General features: G+C 39.4%; 1 protein-coding gene across 2 annotated transcripts; it reads left to right on the plus strand.

Annotated features, from left to right (window-relative positions):
• The first annotated feature begins 9,014 nt into the window (after positions 1-9,014).
• Positions 9,015-27,426, plus strand: si:dkey-5i3.5 (uncharacterized protein LOC565091 homolog). Of its 2 annotated transcripts, none has more exons than XM_062036133.1 (4): positions 9,015-9,134; positions 17,217-17,506; positions 23,164-23,410; positions 26,067-27,426. In XM_062036133.1, the coding sequence occupies exons 2-4, from the start codon at positions 17,270-17,272 to the stop codon at positions 26,426-26,428; spliced, it is 846 nt and encodes a 281-aa protein (XP_061892117.1). In that variant the 5' UTR covers positions 9,015-9,134; positions 17,217-17,269; the 3' UTR covers positions 26,429-27,426. The 2 variants fall into 2 exon arrangements, with proteins under 2 accessions (XP_061892117.1, XP_061892116.1); XM_062036132.1 differs by having other exon boundaries at positions 9,031-9,170.
• The last annotated feature ends 458 nt before the right edge of the window (positions 27,427-27,884 follow it).

A 27,884-nucleotide genomic window follows, 5' to 3' on the forward strand; every position in this document is an offset into this window, starting at 1 on the left:
ACTCGGACCTGGCGGAGAGAATGAGCACGTTCAGTGAAAGGCTCAGACTCCCAAAATGCAACACGGAACGACACAGGAAGTCCTTCCTACCGACAGCCATCAAACTGTATAATGCATATGTTCCTTTTTGACTGTACTTAAATGTATAATAGACTATTTATATTATTCACATGTAAATAATACTGTATAATAGACTGTATTTATGTTTTTCACATGTGAATAATGCTGTATATTAGACTGTATTTATATTATTCACATGTGAATAATGCTGTATAATAGACTGTATATATATATTATTCACATGTGAATAATGCTGTATGATAGACAGTATTTATATTATTTACATGTGAGTAATGCTGTATGATAAACTGTATTTATAATATTCACATGTGAATAATGCTGTATAATAGACTGTATTTATATTATTCACATGTGAATAATGCTGTATAATAGACTGTATTTATATTATTCACATGTGAATAATGCTGTATAATAGACTGTATTTATGTTTTTCACATGTGAATAATGCTGTATAATAGACTGTATTTATATTATTCACATGTGAATAATGCTGTATAATAGACTGTATATATATATTATTCACATGTGAATAATGCTGTATGATAGACAGTATTTATATTATTTACATGTGAATAATGCTGTATGATAAACTGTATTTATAATATTCACATGTGAATAATGCTGTATAATAGACTGTATTTATATTATTCACATGTGAATAATGCTGTATAATAGACTGTATTTATATTGTTCACATGTGAATAATGCTGTATAATAAACTGTATTTATATTATTCACATGTGAATAATGCTGTATAATAGACTGTATCTATATTATTCTAATGTGAATAATGCTGTATGATAGACTGTATTTATATTACTCACATGTGAATAATGCTGTATAATAGACTGTATTTATGTTTTTCACATGTGAATAATGCTGTATAATAGACTGTATTTATATTATTCACATGTGAATAATGCTGTATAATAGACTGTATTTATATTATTCACATGTGAATAATGCTGTATAATAGACTGTATTTATATTATTCACATGTGAATAATGCTGTATAATAGACTGTATATATATATTATTCACATGTGAATAATGCTGTATGATAGACAGTATTTATATTATTTACATGTGAATAATGCTGTATGATAAACTGTATTTATAATATTCACATGTGAATAATGCTGTATAATAGACTGTATTTATATTATTCACATGTGAATAATGCTGTATAGTAGACTGTATTTATATTGTTCACATGTGAATAATGCTGTATAATAAACTGTATTTATATTATTCACATGTGAATAATGCTGTATAATAGACTGTATTTATATTATTCTAATGTGAATAATGCTGTATAATAGACTGTATTTATATTGTTCACATGTGAATAAGGCTGTATAATAGACTGTTTTTATATTATTCACATGTGAATAATGCTGTATAATAGACTGTATTTATATTATTCTAATGTGAATAATGCTGTATGATGGACTGTATTTATATTACTCACATGTGAATAATGCTGTATAATAGACTGTTTTTATATTATTCACATGTGAATAATGCTGTATAATAGATTGTATTTATATTATTCATATGTGAATAATGCTGTATAAAAGACTGTATTTATATTATTCACATGTGAATAATGCTGTATAATAGACTGTTTTTATATTATTCACATGTGAATAATGCTGTATAATAGACTGTATTTATATTATTCACATGTGAATAATGCTGTATAATAGACTGTATTTATATTATTCACATGTGAATAATGCTGTATAATAGACTGTATTTATATTGTTCACATGTGAATAATGCTGTATAATAGACTGTATTTATATTATTCACATGTGACTAATGCTGTATAATAGACTGTATTTACTGTATATTATTCACATGTGAATAATTCTGTATAATAGACCGTATTTATATTATTCACATGTAACTAATGCTGTATAATAGACTGTATTTATATTATTCACATGTAACTAATGCTGTATAATAGACTGTATTTATATTATTCACATGTAACTAATGCTGTATAATAGACTGTATTTATATTATTCACATGTGAATAATTCTGTATAATAGACTGTATTTATATTATTCACATGTGAATAATGCTGTATAATAGACTGTATTTATATTACTCACATGTGAATAATGCTGTATAATAGACTGTATTTATATTATTCACATGTGAATAATTCTGTATAATAGACTGTATTTATATTGTTCACATGTGAATAATGCTGTATAATAGACTGTTTTTATATTATTCACATGTGAATAATGCTGTATAATAGACTGTATTTATATTATTCTAATGTGAATAATGCTGTATGATAGACTGTATTTATATTACTCACATGTGAATAATGCTGTATAATAGACTGTATTTATATTATTCACATGTGAATAATGCTGTATAATAGACTGTATTTATATTATTCACATGTGAATAATGCTGTATAATAGACTGTATTTATATTATTCACATGTGAATAATGCTGTATAATAGACTGTATTTATATTATTCACATGTGAATAATGCTGTATAATAGACTGTTTTTATGTTATTCACATGTGAATAATGCTGTATAATAGACTGTATTTATATTATTCTAATGTGAATAATGCTGTATGATAGACTGTATTTATATTATTCACATGTGAACAATGCTGTATAATAGACTGTTTTTATATTATTCACATGTGAATAATGCTGTATAATAGACTGTATTTATATTATTCACATGTGAATAATGCTGTATAATAGACTGTTTTTATATTATTCACATGTGAATAATGCTGTATAATAGACTGTATTTATATTATTCACATGTGAATAATGCTGTATAATAGACTGTATTTGTGTTATTCACATGTGAATAATGCTGTATAATAGACTGTATTTATATTATTCACATGTGAATAATGCTGTATAATAGACTGTATTTGTTTTAGTTTTTCCTCTGTGTTTGTCTTTATTTCCTGTCAGCGCTTTTATATTCTGTCGCAAAGTGTTGGTGATGAACCCCAACATGCAGAGAAGGCAGGCTTGGGGCAGGAAAACATGATTTAATGTTCACAATAAAGCAAAAACACAAAGCAGGAACTAGGAACAGGCAACATGGAAACAGGAACCAGAAAACAGAAAAACTGGAAATAGCTAACGGCTAACAGGATCTGGCTAACAGGAAAACAAGAAGCTAGGAGAAAGCAAACTACAAATAGCTATCAGGAACAGCTTACAGCTATGACGACAAGAAGTAATGACAATCACATCGACAAGGACAGGTAGACAACGACAGGTAGCAGCTCTAACGACAATCAGTATTAATGACAATACTCCAGCACAGACTGGATGGCAAGGCAGGTTTAAATAGCAGCTGGCTGATTGACACCAGGTGTGGCCAGGTGCCAATCAGCCGCAGCTGAGGGAAAACAGCGCTCAGGGAGAAAAGCAGGAAACAACCAAAATAAAAGCGCTGACAGGAAATAAATACAAACACAGAAGAAAAACTAAAACATAACCAAACTGTCAAGGACAAACCTGGCAGTTTCAGTGTTATAACTTCACCTTTATCTTTACTTTTTAAACCCAAATGCGTCCGTTCTCCCTTTTCTGTCTACACACTGCGTCTGCTTGTAAGTACTCTGTGATTGTGCGCTGCCGAACATGCTCCTCTGCTCGTAAAACCAGCAATGTCACGATGTGACGACACGGTTGAAGCGGTACTTTTAAACAGAGTATAGTACCGTATTTGATTCATTAGTACCGAAATAGTATACCAGTACCGGTATACCGTCCAACCCTATGTCAACACAATCATAACTGACCTTGAGTACTTTTAATAAGTGTTGTTTATGTCCTCTTAAAGCAGTATTACATTATGAAGTCATTTTACTTTGAAGGGCCACTTCTTTGTCCCAACATAACCACTTTGTTGTCCCTGACTTTGCTTTTGCAGCTTTGTTTCTGCATCTTGTCCTGACCGCTCTCAGTCCCAGCAGGATCCCACCCTGGTCCCTGCTGACTTTGTCTTGCTGGATCAGGACTTATCCAAACAGAAACTGGTCGCCCAACGCATATAGTCGGCAAGGCACTGACCATTCGGTCATGTCACTCACTGACCTCATGTGTTTGGCCTGCCATTGTTCTTCTCCGGTCCCCTTTACTTACGGCTGGGTTGAGGCTTTCCTGTGTCCTCTCCAGACTACTGATTTGTGACACGGAAGGTCAGATCTTCACCACAGTCTGGTTGTGGAAACAATTGAAAACACCTCTCGGTTTCGCTTTTTAGAACAGTGCAAGTCGGACGTCCCAACAGTGGTAGGATTTGGAGTTCAACCAAACTATTTCTCAGAAGTCAAACAAAACTCCAACCAGTTTATGGACGTGACCGTCGTGATCCAACCTGACAATTTGGTATCATTTCTTGTTTTGTCAGTTGTTCCTGTTTGATATCTGTGTTTTGTCTGGTACCCAATAAAGGGACCTCCTGCTTTCACTTTGCCTACCTTCTCTGCATCCTGGGATCACAGTGGCATCAGCAAACTACTTAAGCGCCGTGAGCATCTCAGATGTGATTGTTGTTTTTGGGTCTTTGGCTTTTTTCTGTGATGCCATAATAAAAGAGTACCACCGATAGCAAAAAAAGGAAAATTGTGATGGTAACCATAGAACAGAAAATGCAACAAAATATGACATACAACCAATAAAAAATCCAGCAATGCCTACAAAATACCATTGGTATCGCAAATACCTTTTTGGTTCTCTTTGGGCCATCAAATTAAAATTGCCATTCGGCCATCAAGGTGTTGTTTACTTTTAGTTTGATTATACAGACGTGAGCTTCTTATTTACACTTTATGACAGCAAAGAATGTCCAAATGTGACTAAAACTGTGAAATTAATGAATTCACTTTACATCCGGAGTGTCAAACTCATTTTAGCTCACGGGCCTCAGGGAGGAAAATCTATTCCTGGTAAAAATCACGGCACAATAATTAAAAAATAAAGAAAACTTCAAAACTTTGTCTTACTTTGGTCAAAAATAGAACAAGCACGTTCTGAAAATGCACAAGTTACAACTACCGGTAATCCTTTTGGCAAAACACTTAAGTTAGTTGAAAATTCAGAGGGGAAAAAATGGTGACATGGTGATGCCGCATTGGCGACATCCACAACTGCCACAACACATTCATTGATCATCATTGAAATATTACAATTATAATATAATTGTAACAATTGTCAAAATGACACCATGATAGCCAAATTAAAGGTCACATAACTGCAAACTTAACCAATGTGAACATGGTAGATTTAATCATAACATAAAATAGATAGATAGATAGTACTTTATTGATTCCTTCAGGAGAGTTCCCTCAGGAAAATTTAAAAATAAAATAGAACAAATGTAGAAACATACATTTTTACAATGGAGTTCAGGGTGCGCATTGTGCTTTTAACCCAGGGGTCGGCAACCCAAAACGTTGAGAGAGCCAAATTGGACCAAAAATACAAAAAACAAATCTGTCTGGAGTCACAAAAAATGAAAAGCTGTGTAAAAGTGTTATAATGAAGGCAACACATGATGTAAGTATCTATATTAGCTATAATAGCCTACTATCAAAATTATTTTGAAAGACTTATATAAGTGTTATAAATGATTTTATAAGACTTATATAAGTGTTATAATGAAGGCAACCCATGATATAAGTGTCTATATTAGCTATATTAGCCTACTATCAAAATGAGTCGCAGGCTGAAGCAAATCTTTGTTGACAGAAATGTTGAAATGTAATATTTATTCTACACATTTTTACAACATTAGAAACCATTAGTAAATCAGAGGCTACTCAGAAGGTGACATAACTCCTGGAAATGACTGGTTTTTAATGGCCAAAGGTATAGATGTGTGTGTCCAAGTTAAAGGAAACGGCAGGCTGTCTTCTTCTAATAGATTTATTACAATCTTTGGCAAGCTAGGTAACGTTTGCTGTGGTCTGGAACAACATGGCACACAAACAACAGAAATGCAGCTAATATTACATACAGATAATGTGTCATGAGACATGCAAATGTAAATTATATACAAAGAGGATAAAAGTAAAGGATATTAAATGAGCTCAAATATATATACATATATATGCCTGATTAGCACTCTACACAAGTAAATAACATCAACAAAGCTCACCTTTGTGCATTCACACACAGCATAAAAAGTTTGATGGACAAAATGAGACAAAGAAGGTGTGGAAGACTGTACCTGTAAAGAAACTGTTGTGTCACAGTCCACACTATGGTGAGTTCAAGAACCACCGAAATGAGTAGGACAAAAGGATGTTCACCAAATAGTGTCATCAGTGAAGCATACACACAAACATATTAAACAGTGGTAGTTCTAACAATTGGGAAGGTTCGTGTCATGTTTGTCTTCAAACTAAAAACATACTAAAACAATAAAAAATAGTTTCCCCCCGTCTTTTTCCATTTTCAATTCTTTTCGTTATTATATTTTATTTATTTTTTAATGACATTTTTTTTTGGGGGGGGGGGGGGGGGGTGTTTCTCAGTACCTGTATTATGATTTCCCTATCAAATGAACCGACCAAGAAGGCGTCTTGTAAAACTCCACTGTGTAGGATGGGAAGCAACATGAAGGTGTTCTGTTTCTTTCATGTATTGTAATCCACAGAAAGATTTTGTTTTGACCCGAGAACTACAAAGTGGAGAGAAAGCAGGATCTGCCCAAGTTCCGGGCACCTCTTCTTTGTACTGTTTTACGACCTTTTCTTTGAACTGTTATAATCAAAGGCGACGGCTGTTTACGACCCCAGTCCCATAGAAACAGCTGTTGCCATGTAATCAGGGAAAGTTTAAAAAAAAAGAGGAGAGAACATCCGCACCGTAACACAACATAAACACAACAGAACAAATACCCAGAACCCCTTGCAGCACTAACTCTTCCGGAACGCAACAATATAGAAAATAGGTCATGATTAACAGAAGTGTGTGTGTTACATCTAAAAATAATAGATTTCTTTGTTTCGGAATTGTTAACTAGTGACTTAGATCTTTAAACACATTTTGTTGCGGTGCTACAGGCTTTTCAAACTGAGTTTACAGAAATACAAAAGTAACAGGCACTAAAAAATTGTTTCAACTTTATTTCAATAACGATGTAGAACAGAACCGTACAAATAGAACAAACACGATACATGGAAAATACATGAGGACATATAATCTCTATTTGCCAGACTATTAGACAACAAAACGCAATTGGAAACATGAAATATTATAAAATAATAGAAACAAGTGTGTGGATTTTTTTAAAGGGCTTCATCATTTTTTAAAGAAAGCGTCATATATTACTTTTTAAATTAGTCTTTGATGGAAATTGTTTTTTCAATGCTCCCAAAATGTGGGAGGTTTTCATGGCCTAGAATGTGTTACTGTGGACACATGGAGGTTAAAATGCTAAACTAGGAAAAAGTCAGTGAAACATTGCAGTCTGCTGAAGAAAAGAAAGGAATATCAGTATTGAATAAGTGAAGCCATAAATCACATTGAAGAAACTATGGCACAGTATAAAAGGGCCCAATCAATGATCAAGAGGGCCATAAAAACCCAAAAGTACAGAGTATATTAATATTATTTGTGAAAAAGTCCATCATGAGTGGTGTATAGGATCAGCAGAAAGGTGTAGAATAGAGGAAGTAGTGGTGCAAATTAAAAAAAAAAGCCTGTGTTTTTTAAAATTTGGTAATGAGCTTTTTTCTTTGAGATTAGGCGAAAAATGTGATATTTGTTGGGACCAGTCTTCGTAATAACGCCGTTATATAATACTAGTAACGAGTAATCTAAGTAATTACTTTTAGGTCCGTTATGCCGTCTGGGATTCTCTGCTTAGGCTGCTGCCCCCGTGACCTGACCTCTGATAAGCGGAAGATGGATGTATGGATATAAATAGATAGATGAAATAGTACTACGGTGTATGTGGAAATCAATGTTGAGGTATTATTATTGTTATTATTATTATTAAGTTGGAAATGATATATTACACATATCTAAAACTATCACCTGAAAGTCTTTATATCAGCTAAAACCACCAATCTGTTTCCCTGGATTCAGAATAAAACCAAATTCTGTTTTATCCAACGATGTTAGTATTTGAATATTGTTACTTGAAGACTTATTCCTGGTTACAATTATACTGTTATTGTCTTATACTTTGCCTAAAATGAGAATGCATCATAATCAGTGGCGGCTGGTGAATTTTGTTTTAGGTGGGGCTGAAAGTTTGTAAACCAAAACCCTGTAGGGAGGTCATACTCCCCCAGAAGATTTATTTGTGATTTTCACATACAAATGAAGCATTCTGGTGCATTCTGACAAAATAATGAAGACAAAATAGAACATTTCATAGGTTTGCAGAGAACTATATACAATATGATAATATTATTTTCACAAAATACAACCAATAGTACGTTAATGTTAAATCTTACTTGTGAAAAGTAATCCCCCGATTCCTATTTTCAACAGTCCGCTCATTTGAGCAGGAAAACGCTGAACATTATCTTTGTTTTCTACCTGTCAACTGTCAGTTTAGGCTGCTCACCGGCTGCTCATCACCACTTCAAGATGGCGGCCGAATTTCTCGCGTCACAACAGCCAATGCTGTGTCTACTTATAAGATGTAGATGGATGGATGGATATTGTCATTACACACACTTCTGTTCTTTGAATACACGCCCACAAACACACCACGTGACCTTATATACGCATTTCTGCTCAAGCAAACATATCTATTAAACATAATTTATTCCATAATCATATTTATGATGTATTTATTATTTTTGTAGTTATTATTATCTATATTAATTCATGTATTTTGATTGTTGTGTAATATTTTTCGTTCCACCGCTGTCCTGTAGGTGGCTGCAATGCGCCCAATAACGTGTTTGCCAACCGCCGATAAAAGCGAAGAAGAACCCGAAGCACGCTTAAAGGGAAGAAGAAAAGTCACGGTGGACAACGTTCGGAAGGTTATTTGTTGTTTTGAGGAGTTTAAACGTCGGTACGTGGAACCTAAAATTGAGGCGTTGCTGTCAAGGTTTGCAAAATGTTAAGCTTGTGTGACGTAGACACTCGGACGGCTTGATGTTCATTGAGATAGTTAATTGTGACGTCACCTACACGCGAATCTATCTTCCCTGTCTTTCGGCATGACGTCATGTTAATATAGTTAATTAAATTAACTATACCTATGCGTGTAGGTGACGTCACAATTAATAATTGTGACGTCACCTACACGCGAATCTATTACCTGTCTTTCGGCATGACTTGAATGGGAATAAGTGTGAACTAATGGCTGTGAAGAGATGTGAATTGATGTCTATATGTACAATTCCAATTAAGGATAGTATTACTTACCTAGGAATACTTATTACTAAACATCAGAGTTCTAAATCGGTCTTGAACTTTACCCCAATTGTAGAAAAATAAATAAAAGATTTAACCAATGGCTGCAGAGAGACTTATGCTTAAAAGGCACAACCTTACTCTCCAAAGCAGACGGTATCTACAGGCTTACATATGCGGCTATTTCTTTAGATGTTAACCGTAAAATATGTTAGACTAATGACAAAATACTTGTTGACTTTATTTGGAAAAAGAAAATTCTTTATATTAAAAAAAATGCTGTTATAATGAACAATTACAATCAGGGTGGTCTAAACTTTCTGGGTTTCACTACACTTAAACAACACCTTCAAGATGAATTGGATAAGACACTATTTGAAAGATCCTACCTCAATTTGGAACTTCTTTTTCATCCATCCATTTTCTACCGCTTGGGATCACGGGGGGGTGCTGGAGCCTATCTCAGCTGCATTCGGGTGGAAGGCGAGGTACACCCTGGACAAGTCGCCACCTCATCGCAGGGTAGACAGACAACATTCACACACTAGGGCCAATTTAGTGTTGCCAATCAACCTATCCCCAGGTGCATGTTTTCATTTCTCGTCATGTAATTTCTAACCTTGGAGGCCTAAAATTTTTGCTATTGTGTAACTACAACATTGATAGGATTTCTGACCTGTCTCCGCTCGGGACGGTCTCCTGCTGGCCCCACTATGGACTGGACTCTCACTATTATGCTAGATCCACTATGGACTGGACTCTCACTATTATGCTAGATCCACTATGGACTGGACTTTCACTATTATATTAGATCCACTACGGACTGGACTCTCACAATTTTATGCTAGATCCACTCAATGTCCATTGCATATATACAGTGGGGCAAAAAAGTATTTAGCCAGCCACCCATTGACAATCAATGGGTGGCTGACTAAATACTTTTTTTGCCCCACTGTATATATATATATATATATATATATATATATATATATATATATATATATATATATATATATATATATATATATATATATATATATAATATACCGGTAATCACGTATCATCAAACATATATTAACGTTGTTCCCCTAGGGTAAACTGGGTATTGGTACTATAACAATCTACAAGGATAATATAGTTGGCTTCTCTTTCTTCCCCTCTATTTTTCTGCTTTCTTTAGTATTTCATGTTATCATTACATATATGTATTGTTGAATTTGAACAATTGCATTGTTGATAATAGAGGTAATTATTGTTATTATTCATTATCAATAGCGCTATTGCTATTGGGATTTGTATCGCTCCATCTGTAGTGTAATAATGTTCATTGTCATTTCTGTATTATTATTTATTATTAACTGATTCTTTGCTATCACTTTTACCATCATATCTGTACATATCGTATGGATGGATGTTCTATTGTTGTTGTTATTGTTGTGTTTGCTGTTGTTGTTTTTCTGTCTCTCTGTCTTATCCCCCTCTTGTCCCCACAATTCCCCCCTCTGTCTTCCTTTTTTTCTCTTTCTATCCCCTCCTGCTGCACCAAATAATAATATAAATACAATATAAAGTCAAATACAAATAAGGCAACAACAGAAGTATCCCACATTTCTCTTTTGTTAAAGTAAATTTAAAAAAAAATGCTGCAGTTTCAAAAACACCACGAAGAACAAAATTAATTTAGACTTAATCTCAGTGTATCTACAAAGCAATTAAACCAGGATTCAGCCCGCCAGCATCCAAAATCCGGCCCGCGGGAAGTCCTAGATTAAATAAAAATATGTATGTGTGTGTGTATGTATATATGTATATATATATATATATATATATATATATATATATATATATATATACACACACAAACCCTGTTTCCATATGAGTTGGGAAATTGTGTTATATGTAAAATAAACGGAATACAATGATTTGCAAATCCTTTTCAACCCATATTCAATTGAATGCACTACAAAGACAAGATATTTGATGTTCAAACTCAAAAACTTTTTTGCAAATAATAATTAACTTAGAATTTCATGGCTGCAACATGTGCAAAGTAGTTGGGAAAGGGCATGTTCACCACTGTGTTACATGGCCTTTTCTTTTAACAACACTCAATAAATGTTTGGGAACTGAGGAGACACATTTTTGAAGCGTCTCGGGTGGAATTCTTTCCCATTCTTGCTTGATGTACAGCTTAAGTTGTACAACAGTCCGGGGGTCTCCGTTGTGCTATTTTAGGCTTCATAATGCGCCACACATTTTCAATGGGAGACAGGTCTGGACTACAGGCAGGCCAGTCTAGTACCCGCACTCTTTTGCTGTGAAGCCACGTTGATGTAACATGTGGCTTGGCATTGTCTTGCTGAAATAAGCAGGGGCGTCCATGGTAACGTTGCTTGGATGGCAACATATGTTGCTCCAAAACCTGTATATACCTTTCAGCGTTAATGGCGCCTTCACAGATGTGTAAGTTGCCCATGTCTTGGGCACTAATACTCCCCCATACCATCACAGATGCTGGCTTTTCAACTTTGCGCCTATAACAATCCGGATGGTTCTTTTCCTCTTTGGTCCGGAGGACACGATGTCCACAGTTTCCAAAAACAATTTGAAATGTGGACTCGTCAGACCACAGAACACTTTTCCACTTTGTATCAGTCCATCTTAGATGAGCTCAGGCCCAGCGAAGCCGACGGCGTTTCTGGGTGTTGTTGATAAACGGTTTTCGCCTTGCATAGGAGAGTTTTAACTTGCACTTACAGATGTAGCGACCAACTGTAGTTACTGTAAGTGGGTTTCTGAAGTGTTCCTGAGCCCATGTGGTGATATCCTTTACACACTGTCGCATGTTGATGCAGTACAGCTTGAGGGATCAAAGGTCACGGGCTTAGCTGCTTACGTGCAGTGATTTCTCCAGATTCTCTGAACCCTTTGATGATATTACGGACCGTAGATGGTGAAATCCCTAAATTCCTTGCAATAGCTGGTTGAGAAAGGTTTTTCTTAAACTGTTCAACAATTTGCTCACGCATATGTTGACAAAGTGGTGACCCTCACCCCATCCTTGTTTGTGAATGACTGAGCATTTCATGGAATCTACTTTTATACCCAATCATGGCACCCACCTGTTCCCAATTAGCCTGCACACCTGTGGGATGTTCCAAATAAGTGTTTGATGAGCATTCCTCAACTTTATCAGTATTTATTGCCACCTTTCCCAACTTCTTTGTCACGTGTTGCTGGCATCAAATTCTAAAGTTAATGATTATTTGCAAAAAAAAAAATGTTTATCAGTTTGAACATCAAATATGTTGTCTTTGTAGCATATTCAACTGAATATGGGTTGAAAAGGATTTGCAAATCATTGTATTCCGTTTATATTTACATCTAACACAATTTCCCAACTCATATGGAAACGGGGTTTGTATATATATATATATATATATATATATATATATATAATGTGTATATGTATGTATATATATATATATATATATATATATATATATATATATATATATATATATATATATATATATATATATATATATATATACATTATATATATATATATATATATGTATATGTCTTAATTAGATGATCCAAAAATAAATAAAAAATAGTGCTTGATACCGTGGTAGAGCGTAATATGTATGTGTGGGGGAAAAAATCACACGACTATTTCATCTCTACAGACCTGTTTCATGAGGGTTTCCTCAATCATCAGGAGATTTTAATGGGAGCATTCACTTACCATGGTTTATATTGGGCACAGAGCGGGTGCAAACTTTAAGTCACAGCCCATCTAGGATTGAACAATAAACATAATAAAGCATAAATAAAAACTCTTCTATGTACCAACTACCTCATTCATCATTTCCACAATCTTTTTCACACAACTAGATCAATGTGCAGTGTCTCATGCAGCATTTTAAGTAGGGTTACCAATTGTTTATTTTACTCAACATGGGGCGGCGTGGCAAAGTTGGTAGAGTGGCCGGGCCAGCAATCGGAGGGTTGCTGGTTACTGGGGTTCAATCCCCACCTTCTACCACCCTAGTCACGTCCGTTGTGTCCTTGGGCAAGACACTTCACCCTTGCTCCTGATGGCTGCTGGTTAGCGCCTTGCATGGCAACTCCCGCCATCAGTGTGTGAATGTGTGTGTGAATGTGGAAATACTGTCAAAGCGCTTTGAGTACCTTGAAGGTAGAAAAGCGCTATACAAGTATAACCCATTTATCATTTATATTTATTTACTCCTGCGTGTTTTACGTTGGTTCGAGGGGGAGGATTCACAACCCTGCTTTATCATGTACCTCTTGCTTGGTATACCGTATTTCCTTGAATTGGCGCAGGGAATATAGTATTCGCACGTCTAGAATTACTGCCGGGTCAAACTCGTTTCTCAAAATAATTAACGCATGCTTGGCCTTATCGCCGGTTTATTATTGAAGCTGGATCAAATTCGTTTCGCAAAATATTAATTTTATTATCGCATGTCTATAATTTTCGCCGGGTCAAACTCGTTTCGCAAAATATTTAGCATATGGCTAGAACTTCCACCGGGTCAAATTCGTTACGTCACGAGTGACGCATCTGTCCTCATCTTCAAAATGGAGGAAGCTGCTTTCAGTAGTTTACAATCGCACAAAGGAAAAAAGATAAAGAGCTTTTCAGTAGGATTTAAGGTCCAAGCTATTGAATACCGGTACAATATGCTAAAGAGAACAGTAAGCAGCTATGTTTTATTAATATACCGTAGCTGCGTGTGTGAAATACTGTATAAGTCATTAAATGACTCCCGCCTCCTGGTGGTAGAGGGCGCTGCCGCGCTAGTGATCCTTCTTGCGACTTCCGGTACTGCAGAAGAAGTGAACACACGCAGCAAGATATTTTTTTTTTTTTCCTCTGCCTGAACTTTTAACATGGAGGATTACATACCGGTATCTAAAATAAAACAGTTTTCTAAACTGGACTTTCAATCGAAGCAGGATGTAATAATTAAAGGAATATCTCCATCGAAACAGAGACTTTTAAAACTGAAGAAGGAAAATAAGAAAGACTTCTATAAACAAGTTATCGATGCTTTTGGTCAGAAGGAGCTGCAAATGGACTCCATTTATAAGTACAGGTAAGACCATAATAACGTTTTTTTAATTAAATGTGCTTTTCATGATGGTATGCTTACATCACACTCAAAGCGCACGCCTAAATTTTATGGATTCCTTTTGGTAAACGCCGGAGTGAGAAGAGGTTTTAAAATAATTACCGCATGCACGGCCATCCCGCCGGTTTCCGGTAAACGCAGGAGTGACAGGAGGTTTTAAATTAATTAACGCCCCTGCGGCTATTCAAGGAAATACGGTACTTGCTCGCCCCTGTATAAACCATTTACTTGCCTCACAGAATTGATACCGCCACATCCAGTGGACACACTTAGGAAAACTGTTTCTTTAAGTTAAAAATGCAGCTCGATTTTACACTTAGTCATCTCGCTAGCCAGATTGAACCTGTCCGAGGGCCTGATCCTGCTTTCGACGGTTCTGCTACTAGTGGTACGCCAAAGAATCACTTGATTAAAGTACAGTGTTTTATTTGTTACAGAGGCCAAAAACATTAAAAATACTTGTTGAATAAAACTTCTGCCGTGTTTTTAATGAATACTCAGGCCTACTATGCTATTGTAGTTTATTGTTGGTCATTGTGGTGGTACTTGGAGCGCAACATTTTTTCTGAGGTGGATCTTTGGTGAGAAAAGTGTGAGAGGCACTGCTGTAGACGCTTAAATTACCTGCTGCCTTTAGATCAACTCGATAAGTTTATGACTGAACGCTGCCTTTTTATGAAACCATTCACAAAATTACATTCTGGAAGTCCGAGTGGTTTACTCTGGCGAAACAGAAAGCGGGTCAAAGTACAAAACCCACGCTTCAACTTTCAAGCGAGAGGCCAATTGGGAGTTGCTACAATATCTGCTAACACAATTGTGATGACACTATGTTAATGCTGTATCTATTTTCTCCTAATTTCATTCAATGCATTTTCTTTATTTTCATGACTATTTACATTGTAGATAGTAGGGGTGTAACGGTACACAAACATTTTGGTTCGCTACGTACCTTGGTTTAGAGGTCATGGTGCGGTTCATTTTCGGTACAGTAAGAAAACAAAATATACATTTATTTGGTTATTTATTTACCAAATTTGTAAACAATGGCTTTATCCTTTTAACATTGGGAACACTATAATAATTCTGCCCACATTAATCAACATTAAACTGCCTCAAGTTGTTGCTCAGATTAAATAAAATGACAAAACTTTTCTCCTACATATACAAAGTGCAACATTAAACAGTTTCAAGTCAACTCATCATGCTTAATTTATTACAGCATTTGGGAAGCCTGTAGTTGATTTATTATGTAAATGTTATATTTTTATCAACATGTGATAACAGGGTCCCTGCTATCACATGTTGATAAAAATATATCAACATTAGATAGCAGGGACCCTGCCATTCAAAACTAGGCTGCTGCATTACTAATGATTAATGTAACTATAGCTGAAAAAATGGTACAATAGCAATAGAAGAGACTATTCATCCCTGAACACCATGGAGTTCATGTAGGCTTAATGATGCACTTACATTATTATATCAACTATCAGAGACAGAAACTCTTCATTTAACATAATGTCCTTTTTTGCTGCTTCAACACAGCTCAATCAACACAGAAAAAGGTAAAGTGAAATAACAGACAGACAGGGCTTTGCTGTCCGTAACACACACACCGCAAAATGAGCTAACGTTACACTAAAAGTGAATTAGCCTTCACCTCAAGCCAGGACTGCGAGCAAGCTGAGCTGCCTTTTATATTTCTAGAAGGTCAACGGGCTCATAGTGATGTTACTAGTAGTTGACTGGGAGGTGTTTTATTATAATTTGGGGAGAGTCCGCTGCCTGATGCTTACCTGCTAAACGCTAAGCACTGACTGCACGCGCTCTGAATACGCACTGCTGATTGACTGTTACCGCTCTGAATACGCACTGCTGATTGGCTGTTACTGCTCTGTTTGTAACCAATCAGATGGTTGTGTGGGTGGGACAATGCTGGGTGCTGTGTAGAGTACAGACAGAGGCAGAAGGAAGCGGAGGCGGCTACTTGATATGTTCGTGTGGAAACTCGTTCGGTACACCTCCGAACCGAACCGAAACCCCCGTACCGAAACGGTTCAATACAAATACACGTACCGTTACACCCCTAGTAGATAGTCATAACATCTGGAGTTATGTACTTAACAAAAAAAGTGAAATCACTGAAAACATGTTTTGTATTTTAGTGTCTTCAAAATAGCCACCTTTTACTTTGATTACTGCTTTGCACACTGCATTCTCTCCATGAGCTTTGAGCACACCTGTGAAGTGAAAACCATTTCAGGTGACCTCCTTTTGAAGCTCATCGAGAGAATGCCAAGAGTGTGTGAAAAAGTTATCAGAAAAAAGGGTGGTTATTTTGAACAAACTAGAATATAAAACATGCTTTCACCTTTTTTTGTTAAGTACATAACTCCACGTGTTCATTCATAGTTGTGATGCCTTCAGTGACAATCTACACTGTAAATAGTCATGAAAATAAAGAAAACGCATCGAATGAGGAGAAGGTGTGTCCAAACTTTTGGCCTGTACAGTATATATCATTTGGTGTTCACAAAAATGTAATAATTTGACTTTTTTCTCTCCCGCAGACTGGATCTGGGTCTGCGGTAAACTAATCCGGGGTCCGTGGACAGCAGTAGGGATGTTGGCGAGAAACGTTCTGAGCAGAAGTTTCTCCTCCCACCAGCTAAGTAAAAATATCACCTTCTACATGAGCCAGGAGACCCCTGGCTCGCCAGCGGGTCCCACGCAAGCCTGTGACCAACATAAGCCTCTAACGCTCATGCTGCCATGGATGGGAGCACGTCCCCAAGCTGTGGCCAAGTACTATGAGATCTACCTGCGCACCGGCTTTGACGTGCTGGTTGTGGAGAGCGAGGTAAGGGTAAATGTCGGACAGTGTTAGGCCCAACCCCAATACACCCCCTCACCCACTACCACTACAGCAGGGATGTCAAACTGGTTTTCATTGAGGGCCACGTGGCAGTTATTGCTGCCATCAGAGGGCTGCTTGTAATAGCCAATAATGTATGAATATGCCTCTGGATTTCATTATTAATTATATAAATTGTTTTAAGTAGACTGTCGATTTTACAGTAAAAACTTAACATTTACAAAATGTTACTGTAAAATATAGTTGTTGCTTTTTTACATTTTACGGTAAACGGAAAAACAGTACCACTGTTTTTTGGGGGGGGTTTACGGGGAAAAAGCTGGCAGCTTAGTTGCCAGAATTTTTGTGTTGGTTTTTACAACATTATTTGTGTGGCCTAGTGCAGGGGTCGGCAACCTTTACCACTCAAAGAGCCATTTTGGCAAGTTTCACAAATTAAAGAAAGTAATGGGAGCCACAAAAAAATTTTTAAAATTTTAAATGAAAAACACCGCATACAAAGCTTAAACGCTTTGTGCTATGTTAACCAGGGGCCTCCGACACACGCACCGGAACGCACTTTAATTTGGAAATTTGATGTTAGTGCAGCCCGCGAGTTTTGAATGAATGGCACTTGATAGCGTCATACTTGCCAACCCTCTCATTTTTCCCGGGAGACTCCCGAATATCAGAGCGTGATGACACTGCATTTGGCGCCCTCTACAGTCTGCCCTAACAGTGTACCTGCTCGACCACACGTAGAATGCCATTTCAGCTTGCTCACGTAAGTGACAGCAAGGCGTACTAACTCAGCAGCCACACATCTTACACTGACGGTACCAACACCCAGAATCCCATGCAGCCCTAACTCTTCCGCTCAACCAACGCACTGAGAGGGGGGGGGTTGATGTGTGGGGGGATTTGGTGGTAGCGGGGGTGTATAATGTAGACCGGAAGAGTTAGGGCTGCATGGGATTCTGGGTAATGGTTGTGTTGTGTTTATGTTGTGTTACGGTGGGATGTTCTCCAGAAATGTGTTTTTCATTCTTTTTTGGTGTGGGTTCACAGTGTGGCGCATATTTGTAACGTAACAATGTTAAAGTTGTTTGATACGGCTACCGTCAGTGTAAACTGTGTGGCTGATGAGTAAGTATGCTTTGCTGTCTCCTGTGTGTGCAAGTAATAACATCATGCAACATGTGGCTGGACTGGCACACTGTTTGTAAATGCTATAGAGGACAATTACTGCAGTGTAATTAGGGCACTCCCTTTATTTAGTAATTAGAGTGTAAATAGGATTATTTTTTCCCTGGGAGTAGTCTATGAGAGACACTGAGATCCATAAGTCTCCTGGGAAAATCAGGGGGGTCGGCATGTATGTAGCTGAGCCGCATCAGAGTGGTCAAGGAGCCGCATGCGGCTCCGGAGCCGCGGGTTGCCGACCCCTGGCCTAGTGGTTAGAGTGTCCGCCCTGAGATGGGTAGGTCGTGAGTTCAAACCCCGGCCGAGTCACTACGCCGGATAGTCGAACCTCGGATTCAGGAGGAACAGTGTGGTTTTCGTCTTGGTCGTGGAACTGTGGACCAGCTCTATACTCTCGGCAGGGTCCTTGAGGGTGCATGGGAGTTTACCCAACCAGTCTACATGTGCTTTGTGGACTTAGAGGAGGCCTTCGACCGTGTCCCTCGGGAAGTCCTGTGGGGAGTGCTCAGAGAGTATGGGGTATCGGACTGTCTGATTGTGGCGGTCCGCTCCCTGAACGATCAGTTTCAGAGCTTGGTCCGCATTGCCGGCAGTAAGTCGGACACGTTTCCAGTGAGGGTTGGACTCCGCCAAGGCTGCCCTTTGTCACCCATTCTGTTCATAACTTTTATGGACAGAATTTCTAGGCGCAGTCAAGGCGTTGAGGGGATCTGGTTTAGTGGCTGCAGGATTAGGTCTCTGCTTTTTGCAGATGATGTTGTCCTGATTGCTTCATCTGGCCAGGATCTTCAGCTCTCACGGAATCGGTTCGCAGCTGAGTGTGAAGCGACTGGGATGAGAATCAGCACCTCCAAGTCCGAGTCCATGGTTCTCGCCCGGAAAAGGGTGGAGTGCCATCTCCGGGTTGCGGAGGAGACCCTGCCCCAAGTGGAGGAGTTCAAGTACCTTGGAGTCTTGTTCATGAGTGAGGGAAGAGTGGATCGTGAGGTCGACCGGCGGAACGGTGCGGCGTCTTCAGTAATGCCGACGCTGTATCGATCCGTTGTGGTGAAGAAGGAGCTGAGCCGGAAGGCAAAGCTCTCAATTTACCGGTCGATCTACGTTCCCATCCTCACCTATGGTCATGAGCTTTGGGTTATGACCGAAAGGACAAGATCATGGGTACAAGCGGACGAAATTAGTTTCCTCCGCCGGGTGGCGGGTCTCTCCTTTAGAGATAGGGTGAGAAGCTCTGCCATCCGGGGGGAGCTCAAAGTAAAGCCGCTGCTCCTCCACATGGAGAGGAGCCAGATACGGTGGTTCGGGCATCTGGTCAGGATGCCCTAAGGAGGGGTTTCGGGCACGTCCGACCGGTAAGAGGCCACGGGGAAGACCCAGGACACGTTGGGAAGACTATGTCTCCTGGTTGGCCTGGGAACGCCTCTGGATCCCCTGGGAGGAGCTGGACGAAGTGGCTAGGGAGAGGGAAGTCTGGGTTTCTCAGCTTAGGCTGCTGCCCCCGCGACCCGACCTCGGATAGTTGAGCTTCAAGCACACCTGTGAAGTGAAAACCATTTCAGCTTCTCATGAAGCTCGTCGAGAGAATGCCAAGAGTGTACAAAACAGTAATCGGAGCAAAGGGTGGCTATTTTGAAGAAACTAGAATACAAAAGTTATTTCACCTTTTTTTGTTAAGTACATAACTCCACATGTGTTCATTCATAGTTTTGATGCCTTCAGTGAAAATCTACAATGCAAATAGTCATGAAAATAAAGAAAACACATTGAAATGAGAAGGGGTGTCCAAACTTTTAGCCTGTACTGTATGTATCACATGCTTTATTCCACCAGTCCTGCAGTTATAATTGTCAGGTTTAAGCACAGAGCTATCTATTAAACAGAACAAGAAGCAAGGAATCAGGCAGAGACAGAGTTCAATTTTGCTCATGAGGAGAACGCATGGAGCTGCACACTCAGTTACAGTCTCACCCTACGCGCTGAGGAACAGCCCACGTGCTCCTCTTTTTATTCAGTTTAGGAGTTCCCTAGTTACATGTCAGGTTTAAGCACCAAACTATTAAACAGAACAAGAATCAAGGAATCAGGCAGAGACAGAGTTAAATTTTGCTCATGAGGAGAACATGGAACTGCACACTCGGTTACAGTCTCACCCTACGCTCTGAGGAACAGCCCACGCGCTCCTCTATTTATTCAGTTTAGGAGTTCCCTAGTTACATGCTGAGGCTGCTTCTAAAGGGAGGGGTCACACATTATGCGAGTACGCACAATACGTGATTGTTCAGAACGGTATGTGCTATGGGCCTTCTGATTGCGCCCTGTCTCTGCTTTGTGTGCCTGCTGTTGATATGCCTTATCTTCGTTGAGGTGCTGATACTTGGAAAAAATGTCATTTATTTTTTCTGCCACGGAGGCGGGGATTGGTAACTTAGAGCAGTGGCTCGGTACCTTGGAAGCATAGGATTTTCAATCAAGTTGCTGGCTGCTGTCAAGTATCTGTGGTGACCCATTTTATATGTGGCGGACTGGCCCAAATAAATAAATGAATGCATGGTTAAAAGTTAAAGTACCAATGATTGTCTCTCACACACACACACACTAGGTGTGGCGAAATTATCCTCTGCATTTCACCCATCACCCTTGATCACCCCCTGGGAGTTGAGGGGAGCAGTGAGCAGCAGCGGTGGCCGCGCCCGGAAATAATTTTTGGTGTTTTAACCCCCAATCCCAACCCTTAAAGGCCTACTGAAATGAATTTTTTTTATTTAAACGGGGATAGCAGATCTATTCTATGTGTCATACTTGATCATTTCGCGATATTGACATATTTTTGCTGAAAGGATTTAGTATAGAACAACGACGATAAAGATTGCAACTTTTGGTATCTGATAAAAAAAAGGCTTGCCCCTACCGGAAGTAGCGTGACGTAGTCAGTTGAACATATACGCAAAGTTCCCTATTGTTTACAATGATGGCCGCATGAAGTGAGAGAGATTCGGACCGAGAAAGCGACAATTTCCCCATTAATTTGAGCGAGGATGAAAGATTTGTGGATGAGTAAAGTGCAAGTGAAGGACTAGTGGGGAGTTGAAGCTATTCAGATAGGGAAGATGCTGTGAGAGCCGGGGGTGACCTGATATTCAGCTGGGAATGACTACAACAGTAAATAAACACAAGACATATATATACTCTATTAGCCACAACACAACCAGGCTTATATTTAATATGCCACAAATTAATCCTGCATAATAACACCTGCGTGTTTGTTATGCTAGCTCCTAGCTCCTCTGCTAGCTCCTAGCTCCATAGAACACGCCAATACAATTCAAACACCTGATCAACACACACAATCACTCAGCCCAAAAGACCGTTCACCTAACCCAAGGTTCATAAAGCTTATATATTTTTAAAAAGTTACGTACGTGACGCGCACGTACGGTACGGTACGTGTTATGCTAGCTCCTAGCTCCTCTGCTAGCTCCTAGCTCCATAGAACACGCCAATACAATTCAAACACATGATCAACACACACAATCACTCAGCCCAAAAGACCGTTCACCTAACCCAAGGTTCATAAAGCTTATATATTTTAAAAAAGTTACGTACATACGCAAAAAAAAGCCAAAGCTGCATACTCACAGTAGCACGTCTGCGTCTTTGTCATCCAAATCAAAGTAATCCTGGTAAGAGTCTGTGTTGTCCCAGTTCTCTACAGGCGTCTGTGTATCCAAGTCAAATGTCCTCCTGGTTAGAGTCTCTGTTATCCGAGTTCTTCCATCTTGACTGCATCTTTCGGGAATGTAAACAAAGAAGCGCCGGCTGTGTACTGTTGTGGCTGACTACGTTCGAAAAATACGTCCATTTCGCACCGACAACTTTCTTCTTTGCTTGCTCAGCTTCCTTCTCCATAATGCAATGAACATGATTGCAACAGATTCACGAACACAGATGTCCAGAATACTGTGGAATTATGAAATGAAAACAGAGCTTTTTCGTATTGGCTTCAATGTGGAAGGCATACCCGTGTTCGCCGGTCTACGTCACGCGCATACGTCATCCTCAGAGGCGTTTCGAACCGGAAGTTTAGCGGCCAATTTAAAATGTCACTTTATAAGTTAACCCGGCCGTATTGGCATGTGTTATAATGTTAAGATTTCATCATTGATATATAAACTATCAGACTGCGTGGTCGGTAGTAGTGGGTTTCAGTAGGCCTTTAATGCTGAGTTCCAAGCAGGGAGGTAATGGGTCCCATTTTTAATAGTCTTTGGTATGACTCGGCCGGGGTTTGAACTCACAACCTACCGATCTCTAACCAACACTGCAAACCAACGTCTGGAAATAAGTTTCCATTAAAAGAGTTTTTGAAGTGCTTACAATAATGCAGGCTTTCATTTCTGTATTCTTTGTTCTTCAAAAGACTCCGCACAGTCAACTTTTAAGCTGTTTTTGTCAATTTCAAGATGCAAGCCTTCCTGTGGCCTCGCTTGAGTTTAGAGCGCGGAAAGAAGTTGCTGGAAGTGCTGCAGAGCGATCGCTTCGTGTCCCGGCCGCTGCTCGTCCACGCCTTCTCCATCGGCGGTTACACATTTTCCCAGCTGCTGGTTCTGGTGTCCGAGGAGCCGCAGAAATACCAGACTCTCACAGGGAGGATAAAGGGTCAGATCTACGACAGCCTGGTGGCCGGGTCCGTGGATACTATGGCTTCAGGTCAGTGCAAAAGGAACTCCTTTGCTTCTCAGTACCGGCAGGACTCATGCAGCCCCAGACCATGACTGTAGGCAAGACATACTTACCTTGCTACTTACCCTACTTTCCAGGCTATCATTTTAGAAGAACTAAATATTTTTAAATATATTGGCTTCGGGCTGGAAACTAAATCTCTACATAGTAGAGATGTCCGATAATGGCTTTTTTGCCGATATTCCGATATTGTCCAACTTTTAATTACCGATTCCGATATCAAGCGATACCGCTATATACAGTCGTGGAATTAACACATTATTATGCCTAATTTTGTTGTGATGCCCCGCTGGATGCATTAAACAATGTAACAAGGTTTTCCAAAATCAATCAATCAATCAATCAATGTTTATTTATATAGCCCTAAATCACAAGTGTCTCAAAGGGCTGTACAAGCCACAACGACATCCTCGGTACAGAGCCCACATACGGGCAAGGAAAAACTCACCCCAGTGGGACGTCGGTGAATGACTATGAGAAACCTTGGAGAGGACCGCATATGTGGGTAACCCCCCCCCTCTAGGGGAGACCGAAAGCAACGGATGTCGAGTGGGTCTGACATAACATTGTGAAAGTCCAGTCCACAGTGGATCCAACACATCAGCGGGAGTCCAGTCCACAGCGGGGCCAACAGGAAACCATCCCGAGCGGAGACGGGTCAGCAGCGCAGAGATGTCCCCAACCGATGCACAGGCTAGTGGTCCACCCGGGGTCCCGGCTCTGGACAGCCAGCACTTCATCCATGGCCACCGGACCTATGCAACTCCCCCTCGCACGGGACAGGGGAGAAGAGGAGAGAAGAAAAGAAACGGCAGATCAACTGGTCTAAAAAAGGGGGGGTCTATTTAAAGGCTAGATTATACAAATGAGTTTTAAGATGGGACTTAAATGCTTCTACTGAGGTAGCATCTCTAACTGTTACCGGGAGGGCATTCCAGAGTACTGGAGCCCGAATAGAAAACGCTCTAAAGCCCGCAGACTTTTTTTTGGCTCTGGGAATCACTAATAAGCCGGAGTTCTTTGAACGCAGATTTCTTGCCGGGACATATGGTACAATACAATCGGCGAGATAGGCTGGAGCTAAACCGTGTAGTATTTTATACGTAAGTAGTAAAACCTTAAAGTCGCATCTTAAGTGCACAGGAAGCCAGTGCAAGTGAGCCAGTATAGGCGTAATATGATCAAACTTTCTTGTTTTTGTCAAAAGCCTTGCAGCCGCATTTTGTACCAACTGTAATCTTTTAATGCTAGACATAGGGAGGCCCGAAAATAATACGTTACAGTAATCGAGACGAGACGTAACGAACGCATGAATAATGATCTCAGCGTCGCTAGTGGACAAGATGGAACGAATTTTAGCGATATTACGGAGATGAAAGAAGGCCGTTTTAGTAACACTCTTAATGTGTGACTCAAACGAGAGAGTTGGGTCGAAGATAATACCCAGATTCTTTACCGAGTCTCCTTGTTTAATTGTTTGGTTGTCAAATGTTAAGGTGGTATTATTAAATAGATGCTGGTGTCTAGCAGGACCGATAATCAGCATTTCCGTTTTCTTAGCGTTGAGTTGCAAAAAGTTAGCGGACATCCATTGTTTAATTTCATTAAGACACGCCTCCAGCTGACTACAGTCCGGCGTGTTGGTCAGCTTTAGGGGCATGTAGAGTTGGGTGTCATCAGCATAACAGTGAAAGCTAACACCGTACTTGCGTATGATGTCACCCAGCGGCAGCATGTAAATACTAAAGAGTGCAGGGCCAAGAACCGAACCCTGGGGAACTCCGCACGTTACCTTGACATAGTCCGAGGTCACATTGTTATGGGAGACGCACTGCATCCTGTCAGTAAGATAAGAGTTAAACCAAGACAAGGCTAAGTCTGACATACCAATACGTGTTTTGATACGCTCTAATAAAATATTATGATCGACGGTATCGAAAGCGGCGCTAAGATCAAGAAGCAGCAACATAGATGACGCATCAGAATCCATCGTTAGCAATAGATCATTAGTCATTTTTGCGAGGGCTGTCTCCGTAGAGTGATTTGCCCTGAAACCGGATTGAAAAAGTTCACAGAGATTGTTAGTCACTAAGTGTTCATTTAGCTGCTGTGCAACAATTTTTTCGAGAATTTTGGAAATAAACGGAAGGTGGGAGACCGGTCGGTAGTTTACCATGAGGTCAGGATCGAGGTTAGGTCTTTTGAGCAAAATAAATCAACTCAAGTTATGGAAAAAAATGGCAACATGGCACTGCCATATTTATTATTGAAGTCACAAAGTGCATTATTTTTTTTAACATGCCTCAAAACAGCAGCTTGGAATTTGGGACATGCTCTCCCTGAGAGAGCATAAGGAGGTTGAGGTGGGGGTAGGTGACAATCTGAAATGTAAATAGTCATGAAAATAAAGAAAACTCATTGAAATGAGATGGTGTGTACAAACTTTTGGCCTGTACTGTACAAAATAAGAATAATAGTGAATGGAGAAGTACGGCCCTCTGGTCCTTGATTGCTGTTAAGTATATCCAAGTTTAATTCTGATATTATTGTCTCTTGAGAAGATATATTCAGATTGTTTTTGTGACATACTCTACATAGAAATCTGAATCTCCTCTCTGCTCAGGTGTGGCCAAGATGGTGTTTCCTCAGTGGGAGACGGCAGTGAAACAAGTCGGCCTGCTTTACTTCAACGCGTTCAAGCGCCAAACGACCGACTACTACAACCGAAGCCTGGAGGTGTTTTGGAACTCTCCCGTCACCGCCCCCGCACTCTTTTTCTACTGCGACAACGACCCGCTGAGCGACACGCGCGCCATGGAGGAAGTGATCAGTTTTTGGCAGGAGCGCGGCGTGGACTTGACCGTAAAGAAATGGGAGCGTTCCAAACACGCCGGCCACCTGAAGACCCACCCGCAAGAGTACCTGGACACTTTGGGCTCGTTCGTCCAGTCACTCCATATCGTTCCTCTGAAGGCCAAGATGTAGCTATGCAGCATTTGTAGACCTTAAAAACATGTTTATTTGCCGTCTAACTTGAAATTACCTTCTCAGGTGTGTTGTACTACTTACAATAGAAGGTCTATTTATTTCTAATGCCCACTTGCATGAGAGAAAATAGGCTAATTCCTCAGATTGTGGATGGAGACTCAACTGCACAGAAGACAGGGCTTTTTTTCTAGCCATTTAATTTATATTTTGTAGGGGTGTAACGGTACGTGTATTTGTATTGAACCGTTTCGGTACGGGGGTTCCGGTTCGGTTCGGAGGTGTGCCGAACGAGTTTCCACACGGACATATTAAGTAGCGTAACGCGCGTTGTGTAAACAATGCACACCGAGGCACAACACACGGCATGCTAGCAGCTAACGGGCTAGGATAGACTGACCATACGTCCTCTTTTCACCGGACATGTCATACCGTCATCTCGAATTGGTCTAACATTCAAACGGAAGAGACAAGTTCTTGAATACGAAAACAGCACCCACCCTGTCCAGAAAGGAATACAGCCTCATTGTTCTAATACAGATAAGATTAAAAAAAAGGGAGTACTCCAACTCCCACATTCCTTCGACCTTCAAGGTAAAGCACACAGTTTACTTGCAGACATAAGATACAAACACAGAAAGAGTACAAAAGGAAAAACACTATCTGCTCTAAACATGACTGAATAAAGAAAGAACTATTAAACATATATGCATTCTCCACAATGTATAGTACTGTATCGGTACTTTTGAAGTTGACTTGTTTTTTTTGCTTTCCGGACAGTGTTTTTCCTACCAATGTGAATGCAGTAGAACTTCTGAAGTTTGATCGCAATCAATTACCGGACTTCTAAGTTGTTCCTATTTCAAAGCAACATTTTCATGTTTACAAATAAGTGGCTTCTCAACACAAAACATTGATTTCTTGTCATAAGCTATGTCATTTATTCACATTTTTGCTTGGTTACATTCTCATGCCTTATGGTATCATATTTGTTTGACTTACCATATTGATTAAAATGAGTGGAATAAATAACTGTGTTTGCCTTTTTTGTCTTTTTAATATACACTATATTGCCAAAAGGATTTGGCCACCCATTCAAATGATGAGAATCAGGTGTCCTAATCACTTGGCCCGGCCACAGGTGTATAAAATCCAGCACTTAGGCATGGAGACTGTTTCTACAAACATTTGTGAAAGAATGGGCCGCTCTCAGTGATTTCCAGCGTGGAACTGTCACAGGATGCCACCTGTGCAACAAATCCAGTCGTGAACAGTTTGGAGCGGGCCCCTTCCTCTTCCAACATGACTGTGCACCAGTGCACAAAGCAAGGTCCATAAAGACAAGGATGACAGAGTCTGGTGTGGATGAACTTGACTGGCTTGCACAGAGTCCTGACCTGAGCCCGATAGAACACCTTTGGGATGAATTAGAACGGAGACTGAGAGCCAGGCCTTC

Source organism: Entelurus aequoreus, linkage group LG24 (genome assembly GCF_033978785.1).
Source record: "Entelurus aequoreus isolate RoL-2023_Sb linkage group LG24, RoL_Eaeq_v1.1, whole genome shotgun sequence".
Classification (NCBI taxonomy): Eukaryota; Metazoa; Chordata; class Actinopteri; order Syngnathiformes; family Syngnathidae; genus Entelurus; species Entelurus aequoreus.

Excerpts from the sequence above, each read along its gene's own strand:
- si:dkey-5i3.5 (XM_062036133.1), top strand. The coding sequence starts at position 17,270 with ATGTTGGCGAGAAACGTTCTGAGCAGAAGTTTCTCCTCCCACCAGCTA. Across the intron at positions 17,507-23,163 it reads TGCTGGTTGTGGAGAGCGAG|ATGCAAGCCTTCCTGTGGCC; the intron begins GTAAGGGTAAAT and ends GTCAATTTCAAG. Across the intron at positions 23,411-26,066 it reads CGTGGATACTATGGCTTCAG|GTGTGGCCAAGATGGTGTTT; the intron begins GTCAGTGCAAAA and ends CTCTCTGCTCAG.